The 22476-nt window shown below is 41.8% G+C and overlaps 1 protein-coding gene across 2 annotated transcripts in view; it reads right to left on the reverse strand.

Moving 5' to 3' along the window:
* Nucleotides 1–22476, reverse strand: part of FRAS1 (Fraser extracellular matrix complex subunit 1) — a 406500-nt gene that overhangs the window by 117789 nt on the left and 266235 nt on the right. For both annotated transcript variants that reach the window (XM_045993253.1, XM_045993244.1), the window contains 4 exons: nt 22119–22445; nt 12468–12621; nt 6334–6512; nt 1413–1529 (listed from right to left, as the gene is read on the reverse strand). In XM_045993253.1, coding sequence (XP_045849209.1) covers nt 1413–1529; nt 6334–6512; nt 12468–12621; nt 22119–22445 — 777 coding nt within the window. The remainder of the gene's footprint in view (nt 1–1412; nt 1530–6333; nt 6513–12467; nt 12622–22118; nt 22446–22476) is intronic.

Below are 22476 nucleotides of genomic sequence, written 5' to 3' on the forward strand. Positions count from 1 at the left end.
CAAAAGCGTGGGCTAATCACATTTTACAGCAAACTCACCTTTGTGATATCCCAAATTAGACAAGACAGAGGCAGTTTGCAAACATGCAACCTGAGGCCCTAAAGGTTAAGCAGCGTGAGAAGCTTCTAGAGGTCCACAGCTACATGGCGGGAATGGCGCCACGGTCATGGGCTCCTGGCCCATTTCCCCTCTAAACCCAAAATAACACTGCATTAGCATTTGGCAAGAAATGTGTACGCATGTTTTTCTTTACGCTTTACAGAGAATTCTGATCCAAGTTCCTCCCGTCCGAATGATGAATTATAGACTTTATAGCGCTGCTGAATTATGATTTCTTTAAATTATGGTTTATGGTGGAAATGCCGATACCGGCTATTCATTAAAAACTTTCTGCTTCCCCCTTTATGTCTCTGTCATGCCCCAGACCCGTAATTTCTAAAACCATGGCTGCTCTCTTTGTTGTGGCTCAGGGCTGAGGCACTACTTTGGAGGGTAATTATGTGGGCGCTAACTAAAATGTGAATCCTTTATGATTAATTTACGAGGTCTTGTATGCTTGGGGCTCTGTCTAGAACAGGGGTTCTGGCTTTCCATACTCCCTAGATACGGGGTTACGGTGCAGCTGCTAATTGTCTGAACTAAGCCTCATGTACCGATTTAGCTGTCACCTTGCTTCAAACCCTTCCACGCGCCCACACTCCTTCCTACACAGCGCACAAGGCCTTCCGCGATCGAGCTCACCAGGCTCCACATCCTCCCTCCTCCTCCTCTGCCCCCCACTGACCTGTTGGTGGCCTTCCCGCCCACCCCGTTGTCCTTCCCCCCGAGTCTCTGCATGTGTTGCTCTTACGTCTCAGGGAGCCCGTCACCGTCACCGTCACCGTCACCTCTCCGTTCCTTCCGACCTGCGCCTCAAACTTCCCTTTGGGTAACTGGTACTTATTTCTTTGGATTCGGCAAAGGCATCCCTCTCTCCAGGGACGTTTCATAATAGGAACACAAAACCAAACGCTCCTCATAGGGCTTCTAAAACAGAGAGCGACCGTTTCTCCAGCGAGGTGGAGCCAGAGGGGACCGAACGATGACACCCACGTGCTTCTGGTGGAGCAGACACAAGCTCCAAACTCCCTCCCAGCCCTCCCAGAGGCCCGGTGACCTCTGGGATGCTCTAAAGAGGACAGAAGTGGTGGACGGGAGGTTGCGGTGGATTCCACGTCACCTTCCCTACACTCTGGAATTTCGAATTTCTTTTTCAGGTCAACAGGAAATGTGTTCTCGAGGCTGGTTATTAGTGGCCCCAGGGCCCACGTTCTGAGTCACGCGTTCACCAGACCCGAAAGCGGGGTGCTCTACGAAACCCCAGCAGCGTGCCTCCTCCAGGCGGAAACCGCGAGCCCTTCCACCCAACTCACCGTCATGTGGAGAGACGCTCCCCGAGAGAGGTTCGGCGCCCCGGGCGTCTGCGGTAAGATCGCGACGTTGAACGTGCGGCTCTCCAGACGTGGGTGGGCATCCGTGGCACTGGACACCTGGAAGGAAACGTGCCCCTGATGAGCCTCTCGGCCTCGGCTCGGCGCAGCCTGTTCGCGCGTTTGCTTCCCCCTTGCATGCATCTGTCTCGGAATTCTGTGCGTTTTTGCACTATAATTTTCATTCTGCTCTTCATTTCCATGCTAATGTTTTACTGATTATAAAAAAATGTAATCCTTTTAGGCAGTTCTAAAAATGCTGAGAAATACAAATAAAAACTAAAAAAGCTAGAATTTCACTAGGTAAAAATCGACGTTATTAACATATTGATGCATTTTGGTTTAGTCTCTTTTCTAAGCACAAGTGAAACTTTAGATACAATTACGTGGTCCGCATTTTTACCAAACGTAATGCTGTGACGTTTTGTGATTTCCTTAAACAACCGTGAAAACGTGATTTTTGATAGCTACGCATCGCATGATAAGCATATATGACACATGATTTATATGTGGTTTTTCAAGTTCTTTAAACTTTATCCAGCACAGATACGTACACCTAGACTGTAAATGACAAATCTCAGCCTCATCACTGTAACAGCGAGATTAATAACATTTACAATTAGAAGAGCCACCAAATCAACCTCTTTTTGCTTCAAAATGCTAAAAAATGATGCTTTGCCTATGCCGTAGCTCTTTCCTCCCTCCGTGCTTCTGAGCTGCCCCCTTGAGCCCTCCGTCTCTCCTTTGTCTGCTCCATCACGGGCTTGTTACAAGACCCGCTGAGGCCGGAGCGGGCATAGGTAGGTGCAATAATTCCACAGGAGAGGGGCGGTGCTCTCTCAGTTCCGAGGAGAAAGCGGGAATGGCAGTCCTTTCCCTGTGTCTTCTCAAGTTACGCCCAACAGAAAAACTGTCTTCTCTATCTGCATCCCACCAGATGCCTGGAGATCAAGCTTTGGAATATCTACACGTTTTCAAGAAGACATCTTACGGTCTGTCTGTCGTTATGAAGAATTCAGTAACAATAGCTATAATTCCCTAACATCGATCACAGGCTCAGCTCCCTGCTACCTACTTGTCAAAAGTTATCTTACTTATCTACTTACTTATCTATTTACCAAGTAGCTATTATCTCCTATTTTAAAGATGAGGAAACTGAAGGCCAAAGACATTGAGCAAGGTGTCTAAGTCATGGTCAATAAGGGTCAGTATCCAACCAGGTCAGCAGGGTCATGATCTTCCCACTGACCAAGATGGCTCAATTTGGAAGCTTTAGAACCTTAGGAAAGGGGAAAATATGCTCTATTTTTTGAAGAAAAAGAATGGAACGCCGTGTAGGTAGTGAAATGCGGACATACTACCAAGCAAAGAAATCACTTCTAGCTTCCTTAGTAAACATACTGGTGTGAAATAAACGTTGGTCTTTTCATACTGAAACCCCCAAGGCTGTTTCAACATGATCTGAATTTACCAAAGCTAGAGTTCCCTCCTATGCCCCAAATGATGCAAATGTACATGCTTTCTTCTCACTGTGCCATACTCTATTTTTTAATGCCACTGCGTGCCATAAATCCCAAGTTTTCCATGCAAAGTAACAGATGGGGTGCATTGATGGCTCACAAGAGCACATCAGCATTAAAACAGAATTAAATCCATACAACTCATTGTATTGCATTTTCTGCTTTAAAAAAAGAAAAGAAAAGGGAAGAAAGAGGATAATCATTAGAACAGCATCTTTTTTAGTTTAAAATCCTTCTGGGACACTAAAATGATGAAGGAGAGAAGTTGCACCATTTATTTCAGCACACAGCTACAGCGTCTGTGTCATTTCAAACCAAAAGATGAGGCAAGCCTATAAAACAATGAGACTTTAAAATCACACCGAAACTTCCACATCCAGGAGAACATGATCTCAGAGAGTGTTTCACATTTGCAATAAAGATGCTGTCAGGGGGCACCTGGGTGGCTCAGTGGGTTAAAGCCTCAGTGGGTTACAGCCTTCTGACCTTCAGCTCAGGTCATGGTCCCGGAGTCCTGGGATCGAGCCCCACATCAGGCTCTCTGCTTCACGGGGAGCCTGCTTCCTCCTCTCTCTCTCTGCCTGCCTCTGTCTACTTGTGATCTCTGTCTGTCAAATAAATAAAATCTTAAAAAAAAATTGTTGGAGGGGCTGTTGGGTATGAATGTGAGCTTCCTCATTTAAAAAAAAAAAAGATGCTGTCAGTGCTCAAGATGTACTTTCTGGAATGCCTTCAGAGAGTTCACAAATCACCGGAGGAAACCGAGCTTGTTGCTGCATAATTGCTCCCTGTTTTAACGAAAAATAATTACTGCTCTTCTTACCAGAGAGGACTCTGGCTGACTTTTGGCACTTTGGTTATTTTTTTTTAAGATTTCTTATTTATTTATTTATTTGATACAGAGAAAGAGATCACAAGTAGGCAGAGAGGGAGGCAGAGAGAGAGGAGGAAGCAGGCTCCCTGCTGAGCAGAGAACCCCATGTGGGGCTCGATCCCAGGATCCTGAGATCATGACCTGAGCCGAGGGCAGAAGCTTAACCCACTGAGCCACCAGGGCGCCCTCTTTGGTTATTTTTTAAAAATCGACTTCCAAAGGATGATACACTGTCACTACTGAGGATGAGATAAAGAAAATCCCACAGATTGTGAAGAAGATTTCAGGTCAGCGTTCTAAACACATCTTGAGGAAAATGTGTGAAGACTCTCCAAACGGAACGACTTTCTAAATGAGAATGTTCAGCTGCCGTGTCTCAAACTCTAGTGCATCTGTTTTTAAAAAAGACAGTCACTTTTGCTTTTCTATAATTACCCATTTAGTAACCAAGTCGCAAAGGCAAACCAGTATCATTTTGAGCAGGTACGGAGACTCCTTCCCAGGGAGGTGCTCCATGTGGAGAACGTCCTCCGTCCTGATGCCGATACAGGCAAAGGCAGATCTGAGGATTCTAGTTTGCTGAGGTGCCTTCTTATAATTGAGGTCTTTGCCTCCATTCTGACTCATTCTCTGAGGACCGGGCAGTTCCCCGGCTGCTAAAAATGAGAAAGCTAACTTGGCAGAGGGCACGTGAGGCTTGCTCACCCACGGGACGTTCAGTATGCTCAGTATCATCTCATTTAACGCTTTCCAAGTTTAGTTCATCTGCTCCCTGGAAAAGCACCTCTTTTGTACTACACAAACGAGTCAGGCAAGGAAGACGTACACACCAGGCCTCAGGAACAGAATGGGTGGTAATTTTAACGAGGTGGGCCGCTGACCGTGGCAGCTCATCCCCAGCTGGGTTGGTGGACAAAGGAAAAGCCTCAGATCAGAGGGTCCCTGCCCCGTGTTGGCTGATCAGCCACCGTGAGAGCTGCTTTATATTTTCTCTGACATTTTCCCAAATTCTTCTCGGCGTCTACATTTTGATGCTGTTTCTCATTCAAAGTTCCTCGTTCCTTTGTACTTCTTGTGCTCATTATCAATTCTCCCATTTTATACTGAATCAATTCCTCCGCTTATCTTTATGAGTTCCTCCCTTTTGCTTTCCTTAGGTTTCTCTTGTGGTTTTGTAGCTTCACTTAGTCCATTTATTTTCATGTTTTTCTGCTCAATAATAAGAGCTTAAAGCCATCAATTTTCTTGAGTATTATTTTGTCCACATCATTTAAGTTTTGAAGAGTTATTTCCTCCTCATCAATATTTCTAAATAGTTTGCCGTCTTGATGTCCTTTTAGAACGAGTCATTATTTAGGAGACTTTAAAAAATTCTAAATGGTTTGCCTTTTTGGTTTGGCCTATTATTAATTTCTAATTATGTTTGATAAGTGCCAGAGAATGCGCTCAGTATAATTTCTTGTCCTTTAATTTATGAACGGCCTCTGTATGGTCTGTTTGTCATAGTCTGCTCAGGCTACTATAACAAAAATACATAAACTGAGTGGCTCATGAACAAAGGAAACTTATTTCTTGCAGTTCTGGAGACCAGAAGTCTGGAGCAGGGTGCCGGCATGGTTAGGGTCTGGTGAGGGCTCTTTTCTGGGTTGCAGACCACTGACTTCTCATTGCATCTCCACGGCAGGGAGCAGGGAAGCAGGGAGAGGGGAGCGGGGGACAGCGAGCCCTCTTGTGACTCCCGTAAGTGTATTAATCTCATTCATGAGAGCGCAGCCCTCATGGCCTCATCTAATCCTCCCCAGCTATCAAGGGTCTCATGTCCATATACCACTGCACGGGGAGGGGGTAGGATTGCAACATACACATCTCAGGACACAGACATTCAGTCTATGGCACTGGTATTTGCTCAAGCTTTAGAAATGGCAGTAACACACCAACGCCTAGTGACAGGCAGCATTCTACATGTTCCATACATATTGATTCATTAAATCCTCATAGTAGCTCTATTTTACAGATGAGAAAAATGAACACAAGGATTTCGCCAAAGTAATTTTCCCAAAGTTGTACAGCCAGTGCACGGCAAAGTTGAAATATGGACCCACTGGTTTGGCTCCTAAGCTTCTGATCTTATCATAAGATGGTAAATGTTCCCAAAACATTTGAAAAAAGAAATATTTTTTTTCCTCCATAGGGCACTCTAATATTTGGAAAAAAAAATCTTTTTGCTAGACACTTTGGCCATTATCTATTATAAACTCCCTGCCATGGGATGACTCTGCTTGTAGAGATCTTATAAGACTGAATTGGGAGATTAGAAAACTTCTCAATGCTATTAATTACATTTATTCTTCCCCCAAATGTAATTTCCAGGCAACAGAGAAAAATGACCCAAATTGCTTAAAATAAGAGCGAGGGTTTTCATGAGACCATCCAGACATCAGAAAAGATGTCAGTCAGCCGCAGAGGATACCTGGAAGAGGAAGGAGTCACTCTGGGCTGGGACTCCCGAGTGCCTGTACCACACGATGCCTTCGTTGATGTCTTGCTGGGTGAAGGTGCTGGTGGGAGTTGCCGTCCGCCCATCAGGCAGGTGCTGCCCTTCCTCCGCGGGGCTGTCCGCAGGCATATCAACCAGCAGGACCACCTCTCCTGGGAAAGCCACAGAGTTAGTGAGGATCTCTGGGAAATGCAGAAGTCAGTCAGAGCTCTCATCTCCTTGGCTACTATCTATTTATCTTTCTTCCTTCCTTCCTTTCTTCCTTTCTTCCTAACAGAAATTAGGTACTCCTTTATTTTTAATCTAAGGCGAAGGAAAGTATGTTAACAAAGAATACAACAGGCATCATCAAATTCACCTCCAGACACAGAATTCCCAGTCTCTCAGCTAAAACACCCTAAAAGTATTTCAAGGGCGCTGCAGGTATGAAGTTACCAACTGTATCAATTAGGTCACATAAAATCGTGAAGACTGCAAACCTTCAAATACGGGGCCCTGGATGGATTCATTTGTACCTGTAACATTCTGTGTAGCAGGAAATGCGTTCTATCCCACATGTTTTTAGTGTAAACGCAATGGGAAATTTGAAAAAATTCAGAAAGAGTTATTCTTGGGAGAATTCTGTACAATGAGAATGCTGTTAGCTGGCCCCGGGATGCCTAGAGTGGGGACTGTGGGAAGCGCGCTACGCCATGGTTCAAAGCCAGCTCCATGTCTGGCCGTGTGAGCGCTACATGGGTTTTATAAGCCTCTGTTCCTCTTGGTAAAATGAGAATTGTTCATGCGCATTAAAAAGGATGTTGGTCATCCTTATCATATTATTTGATCTTTCTTTTTTTTTTAAGATTTTATTTACTTATTTGACAGAGAGAGAGACAGGGAGAGAGGAAACACAAGCAGGGGGAGTGAGAGGGGGAGAAGCAGGCTTCCTGCTGAGCAGGGAGCCTGATGCGGGGCTCGATCCTAGGATCATGACCCAAGCTGAAGGCAGCCGCTTAATGACGGAGCCCCCCAGGCGCTCCTGATTTGATCCTTCTGAAGATGCTATGATTATCTGCATTTAAAGACAGGTCTTTAGGCTCAGAGAAGTTCAGTAACTTCTTCAGGTTCACAAATGGTATGTGAAGGCGTTGAGATTCGAATCCGAAGTTCATACTCCGGGTCATGAAACTCTGTTTCCAGTCATGGTTATTTTGTGTTCACAGTCCTGCATCTACCCTCCAAGAACTCATCTTGTTTTCTCCTCCATCATTCCGTAGACCTCACTGGGACGGAAGCAAGGAAACCTAAATCTAAACAACAATCCCACCGATCTGGTTCTAACGGTTGCTCTTGACCAGAAGCTACTGTTTTTCTTAGAGTGAGATTGCAAATATGAAGGCGTTATGGAAACAATGAAAATTTCACCTGGACAGTATGCCCTCAAGTGTAGACCAAACAGGAGAGTGGATGAACCGCTGAAAACAGAAGCCACGTTCTCATGAAAATCCACCTAATAATAAATCTGAGAGAAGCCCTCTGCACCACTCAGATGGTAAGAGGACCAGAGGGAGGGAAAGGGAGAGGTTCTCCAGCAGGACACCCAGATCTTAGTACACAAAGTGTACTACACACATTAGACAACTGAAAACACCCTGCAATTACACTAGAGCAATTTCCTAACTTGAAGGAAATATTCCTTCTAATATTTATAGGCACTAAATTCAAATTCAAAATCAGCATAATATCCCGGATGGTGATGAAGTACTGAAGTTAGGAAAAAGCCATCATTAGTCTTCTTTATAAAATCATGTGTAGAATCAACTCACTCTAGTTTCCTTTTAGTATTGTTTCTCATTTATACCTAAGTCACAAATTCCGTTAGCCATCTCTCTCTGGTTCGACCTCTGTTCATAATATACGTGTTTGTTTAGGAATGTGAGTACAACTGCAAAATATTTGAAAGTAGACCTCTACAATGAAAATGTAGAGAATAGAAAAATAGAAAATACTCAAATGCTAATTTCCTAGCTATTCTTCTTTATAATAGGAAAACTAAGCAGACCTAATGAAATAAACCTGTTTTTCCAGATTTAAAAAAAAACTGCGATGTTATGCAGATGAACAAGAACCAGAGGATATTGACTAATCCCATAAATTTCAACCCAGATAATAGTGACTGAATACATGTTAGGTGTATTCCCCTTCAGGAATGGGGAGTCAAAGATAAGCAAGGCTTAGTTCCTCCCCGTAAGATCATTCCCCACAAGCAACCAGGAGCCCCTGTGAGATTTCAGTGGGTGAATGGCAAGAACTGACTTAGAACACAAACATACATGATCAGAATACAGGGAGCCTATGACCGACCCGTTAAAGAGGCTGAGTTTTATTTTATAAAAATGGCAATCATAGTAATTAACATTTATGTAGACAGTGGGATCAATTGTGAGACAAGTGCAAAATCCGGGTGAACGGCAGTAAGTTTGCAAAGAAAGAAACGGACAGGAGAGTCACTAAACAAGTGGAAGCAACTGAACTGGACACTTGTGGTTGTGAAGGTGCGAGATGGGGAAGGACCCGGGAGTCCCCTGCGGGCAGGAAGGGCAGCAATGCCCTGCGGATGCATGAGCAGGACGGGGAGGGGGGCGGGAGCTCAGCACTGGGTCTGCTGAATCCCAGGTGCCTTTGTGCTAAGCCCATGAGGAGATGGAGCAGTATCAGTATTTTGTGGGTTCACCGCAGCAAGGTGAGAGCTTTTGTGTTGTACCCCACCTCTGCTTTTATTATGACAAATAATAAAATGATGACAAGGCAGCTGACCTTTTAAACACATGGAAATCCAGGCTTACAAAACAGTCTGGGTTTAAAGAAAAGGAATGATAATCTCCACTTGGGATTTCCTTAGTAGTGACGTCTCCGGTTTAGTCAAGAATTCTGAGGGGAAATTCGATAGGCATTACGAATGAGAATCTCACCGGAACCTCCGTGAATTATTTTGGGATTGACACAATTTGTATTCAAGCTTTCTGACTCGATGCTAAATAATTTGGAGGTGGCAATGGGTTGGGTGAAGTCAGGTTTTCCCTCCAATGATACTTAAGTAACTTCATGAAAACCATCTCATTAAAAATATTTTCAAACTTGTGAAGTAGCTAAAGGTACAAGTACTAATCAACTTGTCCGCACTTATATTTGAGAGCAGCGATGAGTCTGCAAGCGGTGGAACTTGGGTCCATCAAGCATTTACCACAAGCAACTTACGTTTGGTTCAGTTCCACGCTCAGGTCTTCACAAAACATCTAAAGCCCAGCCAGGACATTCTAAGGTCAGGAGGGAGTGCATGGTAGGTGGGGTGGCAGGGGGGAAGGGGTCCACAGAGTCACACCACCGCGACAGACGGATGTGAGCAGACTGGTGTGCACTGGGCTTCCAATTCCCACCGCCTTCTTCACTCCTGAGTACTTCTTAAGGGTAATATTGATTCGATTATTACTAATAGGGGGCTCTGGACACACAGAAGGAGGATTATGTTCATAGGAAGAAGTTAATTAAGAGACTTATAGTAGGATAGGGTCTCAGGCAAGCCTACATGGCATTATCAAGTCGAAATGGCTTCAAACACAATTTAATTCAGCACTGTTCTTTTTAAGAGTTAAACAGAATATTGGAATATTGGGCTGTCTCTAGGAAATTAAATTTTTTGGCTTTTAATGATCAAGATAAAGGTAGAGAATTTAATACATCAAACGAGTCAACGACTTTTAGAGCTGAAAAGGACTTAAACATTATCGAGCTAAAAATCAGTGGATAAAAGAACGCAAAGTTGAATAAGGTCGCGCACCAATTAGTAGCCTTGTATCCACTTGGCCTCCTGGTTCTGATCATTGCTCCATTGTTCTGTAAGACGCTACCATGGAGGGAAGCCAGAGTAAAGGTATTCAAGGGCTCTTTGTACTATTTTTGCAACTTTTCAGTAAATCTAAAGTTATTTTAAAATAAAAAGTTAAAAAAAATTATCTAGCCTAACCTTTCAAAGAAAACTGAGGCTCAAAGGAGTCCACTTGCCTTCCTCAAAGTTACACAACTATAATAAAAGACACGCCAGCTAGACCAACTATTATGTAATTATATTAATTCCTAATTAGATTATGCTTTTCAATGTCTTTGTTACATTGGAATTATTTTTATTTTTACGTCTTTTTTTTTAAAGACTTAATTTATTTATTTGACAGAGATGACAAGGAGGCAGAGAGGCAGGCAGAGAGAGAGGAGGAAGCAGGCTCCCCACTGAGCAGAGAGCCTGATGTGGGGCTCAATCCCAGGACCCTGAGATCATGACCTGAGCCGAAGGCAGAGGCTTACCCCACTGAGCCACCCAGGTGCCCTAAGTCTTTTTTTTTTTTTTTTTTGAGAGAGAGAGAGAGTGTGTGTGAGTGGGGGGTGGGAGGGTAATGGGAAGGACAGAGGGAGAGGGAGAATCTTAAGCAGGCTCCACATTCATGGTGCAGAGCCTGATGTGGGGCTCCATTTCAGGACCCTGAACACACGGCCTGAGTTGTAATCAAGAGTCGGTTGCTTGGCAGGCTGAGCCACCCAGGTGCCCCATTGGAATTACTTTTAAATTGCACAAAAGTAACTTTTTCCCCCTCACTAGAGAAAATATGTAATTTTTAAAATCTGGTAACCAGAGAAAAACAGATTATTATTCCTGTGCTATTTAACATGCCAAGAAAGGTTTTATTTGTGATGAATAAATATTTTTCATTTTGAAAAATATAATTTTCATTTTCAGGTGATCTATTTAATTCTTTTAAAAACCATACCTGCCTATTCTTTTATTTTTATGGTACTTGGTTATTGCCTTACAGTTTCAATTCCTTCTTTTGTGTCTTTAAATCATTTTAATATGCTTGTTTTATAGTTTTTATGATTACTCCTTTGTTCGAAATCCTTGGAATTTTAGTCATTTTGTTCATTTTTCTTATGATACTATGGATTGTTTCCTCATTTGTTCTGTAATTTTGAATTCTGAGCTAATCTTCCATGGTTTGGGCTGTGAGAATCCTGAAATTTGGCTTTGAGGGTAGACATTCCACAACAGTTTCTACCAGTTTCTGCAAGGGACCCAAGAGTTATCACTGGCCTGAGATTAATATTCAAATGAATGTCTCAGCTTTGGGTTTCTCAGACCATGGGCGAGTATAACTTCACCCTAGATCTGCGGGAGAAATAGGCCTAAAGTTCTTTCTTAGAACTTTTTTGCTCTACTCCAAGCCCTAGGAAACACACGTAGGTTTCTTTGCCATCTCTCTGGGCTGGTGTCCTTCTTGTTTTCTACTCTGTCCCTTGAAATGAAAGTGTTTCCATAGTCCCAGTTTTATGGAAGATCTTAACTTTTCTATTTCTGCATGAGCATCACATCTTGAGTCCTTGGGTTACTGGGACACATACAAGCCCTCTCAGGGAAGCTGTTCTATCAGCTCATGCCCAGACTGGCTTTAAGCTCCTCCCCTGCTGCCTGAAGAGTTCTCTCTATTTTTGAAAGGTCAGCCATGAGTGCCCTATAATTCTTACCATCTTTTATCCAGCTTTTCTAGATGATGACAAGGGAAAAATTTTCAAGTTATCATTCTCTACTCTCTTGCTAGGAGTGGAAGTAACAACAAAGATCTTTAAAAATGTTTTTATGTAAAGCTTTTTTTTTTTAAGTCTCAACAAGAACTCTGGCGATGTTCTGGAGGGGACATAAGGTGGAGTGTGAGAGCCCGAGCTTCAAAATTAAACTGACATTATTAGCTATATATGCTAAAATGAACTATGTATTAGCAAGCTACTTTCTCTGTAAAATGAATCTATTTTAAAACTTAAATTTTGGATTTCATGTATCCTAACAGAAAATTTAAATTTTGGATTTCATATATGCTAACAGGTCTACATTACTTAGCATATCACCTGATCCAGAATATGTGTACAGTATCACAGTTATTTTGATGATTCTGTGTTTAAATGAGATTGGTGAGGTATCAGTATCATTGGAATCACAACCTCGCTGCATGGCGTCATACCACAGCAAGTCCAAGATTGCTGGATACAATGATGAGATCACAACAAAGGAAAAGAAAAGTTACCAAATTGTGGGTGGTCCTGGGTAATTTTGTAGATGATTTCTGAGGCACTGGCACCTGGAGCTTCCGCCTGTAAGATTCTGTTGGTAATCTGCAGCATCCCGCCTTCTGGAACCCACACCATTGAATTAGCCACAAGCCGAAGACCTGCATCATTCTAGAATAAGGGAAGAGTACAGAGTTAAGCCCAAGCCAAAACAAACATATATATATATATGTTTGTGTGTATGTGTACATATATATACACATACACAAAATATATATAATGTATATGATATACATTATTATATACAAATTCTATTTACAAATCATATATACAAATTTATAAATATATTTATATATAATATGTATTTTCATAAATATATATATTTTATAAAATATATATAAATATAAATATTTTATAAAATAAATATAAAATATATAATATAATATAATATAATATATAAATATTTATATTATATATAAATAAATATAAAATAAAAAATATAAATATATATTTTATAAATATATATTTCTTTGTGTATATATATGTGTGTATATATATTTTAAGGGCTGATATGTGTATATATACACATATCAGCCCTTAAAAACACAAGTTATCAGGTACTTTTGTTGCAAGCCATCATCTAAGAAGAGATATTCACAGCTCCAGAGTCACACTACGGATTACACATGTATATTGTGTGTAGACACATGTATGTGTATGTATATATGTACATACCCTATTTTTTTCCTTTACTCTATCATAAGCAAACAACTTTTTTCATTCATCCATTTCTTTCTTTCATTCATCCCTCTCGCTGTCCCTCCACTCTCCCCACCCACTCATAGTCAAGTACTATACACTAAACACCTATCAGAGGCCGGCTCTCTTGCCAGAGGCCCAAGATATATGAGAATGCCTAAACAAGATGTCGGTTTCAGAACCTACAGTCTAGTCATCCCGCCACAGACAACTAATCAGGGCATATCACAAATGATACTCTGGAAGAGGCTGGAGCAGGGTGCTGTGGGAGAATAAAGGAAAAATGGGGTTTCCTCTTTGAGGGAGAAATGCTTAGGAAGGCTTTCCTATGGAAATATCATTTAACTCTTGAATGACCAAATCATGGCCCTTCTAAGAGAGAAGTGCTGAAATGGACTCTGTGCAGAGGGTCCAAGAGAGCAAAGACATGAGACAATGCACTGTGTCTGGGCAAGAAGAATTTATGGGGCCAGGAGAGGGGTGAATAAGAAGGGACGCTCTCCTGAAGTTGGCTGGTGGAGGGTAGAGGATGCACTAAAGGTCTCCATTTATCTTGTAAGCCCAGTAAAGTCAACACGCATCTTCAGGGAAGGACGGGGGATGAACAGTCTGGGGTTTATCAGGTCTCCGTCAGCAGGAGGTGGAAGGGGCTAGAACCGACGTGTGTCTGGGGCTGTAGAAACCATCTAACAAATTCTTGTAATGGCTCAGGTGAGAGAAGATCAAAGTCATTGCCGTGGGAACAGAGAGTTAGAACCAGTTTCCAGAAACACTAGAGGCCAAACTGACAGGCCTTGACGACTGAAAGTGAAGCCTTAGAAACAACAGCTGGGAAGAGCTGACTGGAAGAAATCACCCCATTCACTCTCCCGAGAAGGCAACCATTTTAGCTGCTAAAGCTACTATCAGAAAGTGCTGCCATTCTCGATTAGCAAGGTGTGCGCCTCTTCCAAAGCCTCATGACTGACCTTTTCCATGGAAGGAGGTTAGTGAGTCTGTCTGTGTTCAGCTTTCAGTCTGTTTTCGTACTTTAAAAATCAGTAAATCTGGGGTTCTAAAATAGGGCATTTCAATGGGGATGTTTTTATAAATTATTGTTATTTCTTTCAAATATGCCAATATTTGAAACACCAGAACAGAGCAATACCACTCCCGCGAGGGGCATATTCAGGGCAGAAGACAACAAATAGGCCTTTGCAATCACTTGGTATGAGAGCATTTGCTCCCCACAAGAGGTGGTTCTGGCCATTTTCACCACAGTCACCAGGGAACCGAGTCAAACAGTGCCCAGGAGAACAGCAGCAAAAGCACCTTCTATTATGATCAGTGCTCAGGGGCAAACTCCCTAGAATTTTCTCCCTTCACAGTTGATATAGCATATTAGTTATAAAAACATCAAAATGTGCCAAGAATTTTCCTCTATACTTACCCCCCCTCCCGAATTCTGGGGGGAAAGTCCCAATTAACTCCAGCAGAGTTTCATATAAGATAATACACTCAGACCCAGGCATCTTAATTGCCAGAAATCTCTCTAATAGCAGCTGCCTTGTCAAGTCTGATCATGGTTACAGAAATCAGTCATATGCCAGCACCCGTATTCTAGGACCGATAAGGCAACGTGGTTTTTCATATTCCAAGCAAGTAAGTACTGTGACCTGAATGCATGTCCCCAGATGTCCCTCCCACTACATTTCTATCTTGGCCACACTTTACCAATACAATTCTCTAATTCCTGTGTGACTGTAAATCTTTAGGAGACAGTACTCCTTTTATGTCAGTGTTAGAACAAACATCTGGAAGTGTTAGGCAACATCTGGAAGCTTATTACATTTAAGAATCTGAGACCCCACCCCAGATCCTAAATTAGAATCTGCATTTTATTTTTTTCACCAACTTTACCAAAGTATATTTGACAAATAAAAGTACATAGGTAAGGTGCACAATATGATGTTTTAAAATACATATACATTGTGAAATTCAAGCTAATGAGGAAATCTATCACTCACATAGCTACACTTTCATGTGTGTATGTGGTAAAAACATTTAAGGTCAACCCACTCAGCAAATTTCAGGTATATGATACAGTATCAAGTATAGCCACCATGCTATACATTGTATCTCCAGAACTTATTCATCCCTGGTAACTGAACGTCTATATCCTTTGACTAACATCTCCCCATTTCTCCTACCTCAGCCCCTGGCAACCACCATTCTGCTCTGCTTTTATGAGCTGGGCTTTTTAAGATTCCAAATATAAATGAGATCATGCAGAATTTGTCTTTTTTCTGTCTGGCTTATTTTACTTAGCATAATGTTCTTCAAGCTCATCTCTGCTGTCACAAATGACAGGATTTCCTTTTTTAAGGCTGAATAATATTCCATTAGATACATAGATCACATTTTCTTTATCCATTTTTTAAAAATATTTATTTATTTATTTTAGAGAGAGAAAGCAGGCGAGTGGGGGTGGGGAGGAGCAGAGGGTGAGGGAGAGAGAGAACCCTGAGGCAGACCCCCCCATTGGGTGTAAAGCCCGATGTGGGGCTTGATCCCAGGACCCCAAGATCATGGCCTGAGCCGAAATCAAGAACTGGCGCTCAACCAACTGAGCCAACCAGGTGCCCCTCTCTTTATCCTTTTATCCATCAAGAGACACTTATGCTCTTTTCATACCTTGCCTATTGTGACTAATGTTACAATAAACATGTGAGTACATATATCTCTTTGAGACACAGATTTCATTTCTTTTAGCTATATACCTGGAAGTGAGGTTGCTGGATCACATGACAGCTCTGTTTTTAGTTTTCTGAGGATCCTCCATACTGTTTTCCATAATGGCTGCACCATTTTACATTCCCACCAAGAGTGTATACAGGTTCCCTGTTCCCAGTACCTTCACCAACACTTGTTATCTTTTGTCTTTTTGATAACAGCCATTCTAACAGGTATGAGGTGATAACTCATTGTGGTTTTGATTTGCATTTCCCTGATGATGAGTGATACTGGACATATTTTCATGTACCTGTTGGCCATTTTATGTCTTCTTTTGAGAAAGGTCTGTGCAGGTCCTAAGGTCACATTTTAATTGGATGATAAAGATGATGATTTTGCTATTGAGTTGTCTGAGTTCCTCATATAGGCTAGATATTAATCCTTTATCAGATATATGGTTTCAAATATTTTCTCCCATTTGGTAGGCTGCCTTTTCATTTCACTGACTGTTTACTTTGCCGTACAGCTTTGTACGCTGATGCGTTTCCACTTGTATTTGAACAGGATTCCCAGGGGATGTGGAGTCATGCTAAAGCAGGAGAAGCAGAGATCAGGAAAGAAATAGTAATGGATCCAGAGTGGTTCTCCTAAACCCCACCAGACAGGTCTTTCAGAATATTTACATTTATAACTTCTGTTTCCAAATTATTTGTTTATAATACTTAAGAAGAAACAGACAACTATCTAAGGGAAAGAAGTATAATTCTTCCCACTCATTACGATGAAGATGGTTTTATCAGTTGCTCTGGGAGAGAGCCCAGGGAAGATTCAGGAAGAGATGAATAGAAGCCTATATATCATCTTTTCTATAGTTAAAGTGTCCAGAAAAGCCAAACAAATTTTAACGCATTTCCCCAATGATTCTGACATTTTGCCATTTCTTTATATCCTTGTAGTTTTTTTTTCTTCTTCTGTACAATGGTGCATATATCCCTGTAAGCTCAAGAAATTAGCCATAACATGAGCTGAATAATCTCCTGCCTAGTGATGTTTTATATGTCCTTCAGGGTACCACATTAGAAAGCAATGAAAGCCCAAATAGGGGCTATGGGGGCATAATCAAAAGAGTGCTTTAAATTAAATAGTTCTTCTAATTCATTTCATAGAACAATGGGCATAGGGAAATGTTGGCAATAAAGTCTGGCCATTATATATTGTGTTACAAACAATAAAAATATTAATGTTGTACACCAGAAGTAAGGGCCTAAGCTTCTATCATTAGGAGGAAAAATCTCACAAATAAAATGAAAACTTCCTCCCCTAAAATAAATGTTGGGGCATACATGATGATTTCAAATGACAGTGTACCCTAAACCCAGGTTCAACTACTCAAGCTAAAAAATTTCAAAACTTAATCAAATAGAAAAGGACTATAATTGGATATAATAACAGTCCTAAGATTTTATTTATTCTGTTAAAAAATGCCTTATTTTGCAAAGGTTCATTTATACCATAGTTTTTAAAATGCGGCCTTAAAGGACACTGTGGATTTTAGGGAAGGATCATGTAGGGTAGACATAAAAAGTGAAACTTGGAGGCTATTTGCCAGGATAAAGGATGGAAAGATAATTGGACCGTTTTTGTGTTTGTCAGTGGGTGTACACTCCTCAGAAGCTCTGTTCCTTCAGGTCAAGAATATACAACCTTCTCTCCATGTAGATTTCAACTACTTCATAAGCAAAATTTAGTAATCAAGAACCATTTTTCGAATGTATACTCTGAGCAACACATCTTATAAGATGCCAAAGTGAACAAGCTAAGTAAGTCCATAAAAGAAATCCTGGGTGGCTCAGTTGTTAGGCATCTGCCCAGAGTCCCAGGATTAAGTCCTACCATCATGTCCCGGATCAAGTCCCATGTCTAGCTCCCTACTCAGCAGGGAGTCTGCTTGTCTCTCTGACCCTCACCCTGCTTGTTCTCTCTCTCTCAAATCAATAGATTAAAACCTTAAAAAAAAAAAAAAAAGGTCAAACCCTGACATGTGGTAAGGATTTATTTATTTATGAGAGAGACTCTTATTCAAAAAATTAACACTTTGGTGCCATACTTCTTTTTTTTTTTTAAAGATTTATTTATTTATTTGACAGAGAGAGATCACAAGTAGGCAGAGAGGCAGGCAGAGAGAGTGAGAGGGAAGCAGGCTCCCCGCCGAGCAGAGAGCCCAATGTGGGACTCGATCCCAGGACCCTGAGATCATGACCTGAGCCAAAGGCAGCAGCTTAAACCACTAAGCCACCCAGGCGCCCTGGTGCCATACTTCTAACTGTCATAAGCATCCTTATTATCAAGAGGCATCCATGCCAGACAACCACTGGGAGGACAAGTTTTAAGAAAATTGAGGGAAAGCACAACATGGTTGCTAGTCACACACAAGCCTTACCAAGTTCAAACAGCCAGAGCAGACTTAGCAACAGAATTTTCCATCCAGTTCATAGCATGATACTTGGGGGATTTTCACATCAAAGTATTACCCAGTGGCAGAAAGTAACTGCTCAAACAACAACAAATGAGGTCACAAAGATCATCAGATTTATTGCCAAAGTGGAAAAGGAGGCATGATTTCCAGAGATGCCTTAATTAATGAAAAAGAAGCTTGGCCTGAAAGACTGGCAGTGGAGAGAAACCCACCGATAAGCTTTTCCCTGCCTACATTTTAGCCCTTATTAGATGCCGAAATGCTTTAAAATCGTATCTCTAGTGGGCACGGGTTTGGTGGATTACACAATTAATGAAAGCCTGTTCAGCAAGCCCTCTTTATTACCTTTTAATCTTCTTGATTTCTTTCGCCTCCCCCGCTCCCCAACAGAGCATGTTTCCACATCAGTCCTGAATCTATTTTCTCTTCAGCACCTCAGCATAAGCCTGGGGGGGGGGGGCAGTAAATCTCCTCACTGCCAGGCCGAGGATGAAACTTTGGAGGAAGTGATGCAGAACGTGAGAAACGAGAGTGGAGCCGACAGCTCCCACGCTTAGTCCCCGACAGGCCACCCCAACATCAGCAGAGGTGGCCTGAAGGCTTCTCATCTGATGCAAGAGATGGGTCCTAATGCAGGAACCCAGAACTAGTCTCACTCAAGCTGTTGCATCCCTCCAGATACCTACTTTCTACCCATCCAACACAAATGTGCTCAACTCCTGTGATGTGCCTTGCTCAAGGGAGGAAGACTCCAAGAGTTGCTGCTCACACACAGTTTAATTTCTCTCTCTCTCTCTCCTTTCACCTGTGTCAGCAGTTAAGTTTTCTACTGAACAACATTGGGATTAATTTGTACATCCATTCCTCAGGAATTAGACCTAATCCCCTTCAGCATGACATTTAAACCACCGGGTAGACATCAGCCAGTAATTGGCCTGACTTCAGGTTTAATACACAGGCAGGCTCAGGGTAGGGACTTGGATGCCCACCTTCAGAAGTGGCTATCAGAATGAAGTCAATCATGTCTGACTGGACATGTACTGGAAGCCATTAGCAGCTGAAGGATGTTTTTTTCTTCTTGGGCTCTGGCAGACTTATGATTATAAATAGCTTCACTTGTAACAAGATGTGGTGAGTCCAGAGGGAAGATTCCAGGAGGCTTAGGGCCCAGACTGCTTGGATAGGACTTTGACAAAATGACTAAATTGCTGTCTCCATTCTGTCAATTAGGGGGATCAGAATATATATGACCAAAACATCGAAAAATATGGGCTAGAATGAAAAAAGCCATGTGGGTTAAGTGTGATGAGCCAGAACACACTCGAGTTGAAACCACAGCTCCAACATGAAATAACTTTATAAAAAAATAAACACTTTTAAACTTTTAAAAATGTTTTTATACCTTTTCTTCAGTTTCCTTTTTGGAAAATTTGAGATAATAATGATGCAAACATCCTAGAATGATCATGAGCATCAGATGAAATAATTTACATTAACGTTACTGATCCAATAAAGGTTAAAAATGAAACAAACAAAAACACCTCGCACCCATAGTAGAGCTTCTATTAGAAGAAATAAGTATATTGTGTCAAATATACAATATATCAAATATACTCAGTATACTCAGTAGCTCAGTGGGTTAAGCCTCTGCTTTCGGCTCAGGTCATGATCTCAGGGTCCTGGGATCCAGCCCCGCATCGGACTCTCTGCTCAGCAGGGAGCCTGCCTCCCCCCTTCTCTCTGCCTGACTCTCTGCCTACTTGTGATCTCTCTCTGTCAAACTAAAAAAAAAAAAAAAAAAATCTTAAAAAAAAAAAAAGAAGAAGAAGAAATAAGGTCATATGGACCCGCTCCTAACCTTCTTCATTAAAATATCGTAAAAATCAATAGAAGAGATTTGAAGAAAAAGTACTTAGAATTCCTGAAAGGAAATATAGTATGCATTCATAAAATATCAGTACTACAGTGTCAGATTTATTAGTACGTCCTGATGGGTGCTGGTTTCATTATCACAGTTCATTGGCTTAGAAGCCATTAATTAGTTCACCAGACGGACACATAAGCACAACACTGCAGGAGATGGAGTGACGGTGGGAGGAAGGAGGAGGGACCGACTTTGTAATACTGACATGAACCCCAAGGTAGAGGTGCCACAAGAAATCTCAAGTTCTGTGCTTGTGTCTTAGTCATAAATGAAACCTTAATATTTTCTTGGTTTGTTTTGGTAGTCAAAGCAGTTGAAATCCTAGACATACCCTTCAAGCTTAGATACTAGTATACAAAATGACAGTGCCACCCACCGAACCGATCTCCAAATGTGGAGACTGAAACCACTACCAGAAAGGCAGCTGCGAGCGTTGCACTGAAATCCTGCAACAATCTTTGGAAGGAAACCAAGCAGGAAGAAAAGAAACTTTCTGTGTCTGTCTAGACTTCATCTCTTCAGAACTAAACCTCATCTCCCAGGGCAATTGCAAGAGGGTGATAATTAGGATTAGCTACAAGATGGCTATCTGCCAACTCTATTCTCATAATCAGCCTCACTTACTCCCCTCTATCTCATGCCCCCATCACTGTTTTCATCAGCTGCAAATCATGAGACAACAGCCAGAGAAACTGGCCAGCAGACTGTGTTACATCCAAGCTGTTCACCGTCGCGAGGCTCCATCGCAAAGCCTGAACGATCTTCCGTGAGAAACTGACAAGTCATTTCTAAACTGTCCCCGGCAAATCCATCTCTCTGGCTAATCATCAATGACACTTTGGTGGCTACTGATATTTGGAATGAAACGTTCAATAAAAATGATAAGTCTCCCAATCTACCACCGTGGGAAAGAGCCATTTTTGCTAAAACAGAGGAAAGAGCTTCTAGCGAAATATCATCAAGCAATAAGTGATTCTGAAAATGTTTTTCAGTAGGCCTCTTGGCTCTAGGGTAGCTCAGTATTTCCCTAAACATCACAGCCACCCCGTTAATAGTATCCAAGAACATTCTATGTACTATGTGAACGAATATTTTTAAAAGTGGTTATGTATTAATTTTAATATTTTAGAAGTACAATTCTACATTAAGCCCATGATTTCATATGCATTTTTTATTAGGATGAGGCCATAATAAAAAATTTGATATGAAGAACAATATTAAGGAAATAATAGAAAAGATATTTGTGGATATGACAAAAACATACGGACATGGCAAGGAATGACTCAGGCCGACAGGTGTTCCTATGATTGCAAAAAGAGAGTTTCTGCATCCTACTTCAGTGGGGCTAATAGAAAGGCTGAACCCCTCTTTTTTGATTCATTATGATTACCTATGAGCTTCACATTGCATGAGCTATTGCTGAAGGGAGACAAAAACAGGGGTGTGTTTGAGTCTTGTGATCATACTCAGGCAGCAGACAAAAGCATCAGTGGACAATGAGGCATTTTTACGGCAGCAAGTCAACATAAAGGTGTGAAAGTGTCCCTTGTGCAGAGAACATGGGGACAGGTCCTTCAGATCAAGGATGCTCCTAACAAAACATATACTACTCCCTGAGATTGGGCATTATGTTCTATGAATCTCTGAACATTCTAAGTATCTCCATAATAGATGCTTAATCAATGTTCCAATAAATACCTATGCATATCTTAACATCATGAATATTGTAAAATAATATCATCAACAAAACTTCCTATCTAGGTGCAAGGAAACTGCCGCTCTAGCAATCACACCTACCTCGGGCACCATCTTCACACGGAACAGTATATTTTGAAAGGAATGCCCGTCGTTGGCCTGCAAGACTGCAACATCGGACACACTATCCGAGCCATCATGAGCGTAGTGGAGAAGGCCCCTGGAGAGTTCATCCACCCGGAACTGATAGATTGGGGTTGCAGGGGACTGAAGTGTTTGGAGCAATTGGCCATGACGTGGAGGGTCAAGCACTTCGACCACGACGTCCTGTGGGTTGTCGTCATCTCGGATGTCAAGCAGCTGGGTCGTGATGGTCCCTCTCTCTCCCCTGCTAATACGGAGGGCCTCGTTTCTCAGCACATAGGGGGCCTGAGGAGCGGAAGGGAAGGAGGACAAGTCA

This window comes from Meles meles, chromosome 2 (genome assembly GCF_922984935.1).
Source record: "Meles meles chromosome 2, mMelMel3.1 paternal haplotype, whole genome shotgun sequence".
Taxonomy (NCBI): domain Eukaryota; kingdom Metazoa; phylum Chordata; class Mammalia; order Carnivora; family Mustelidae; genus Meles; species Meles meles.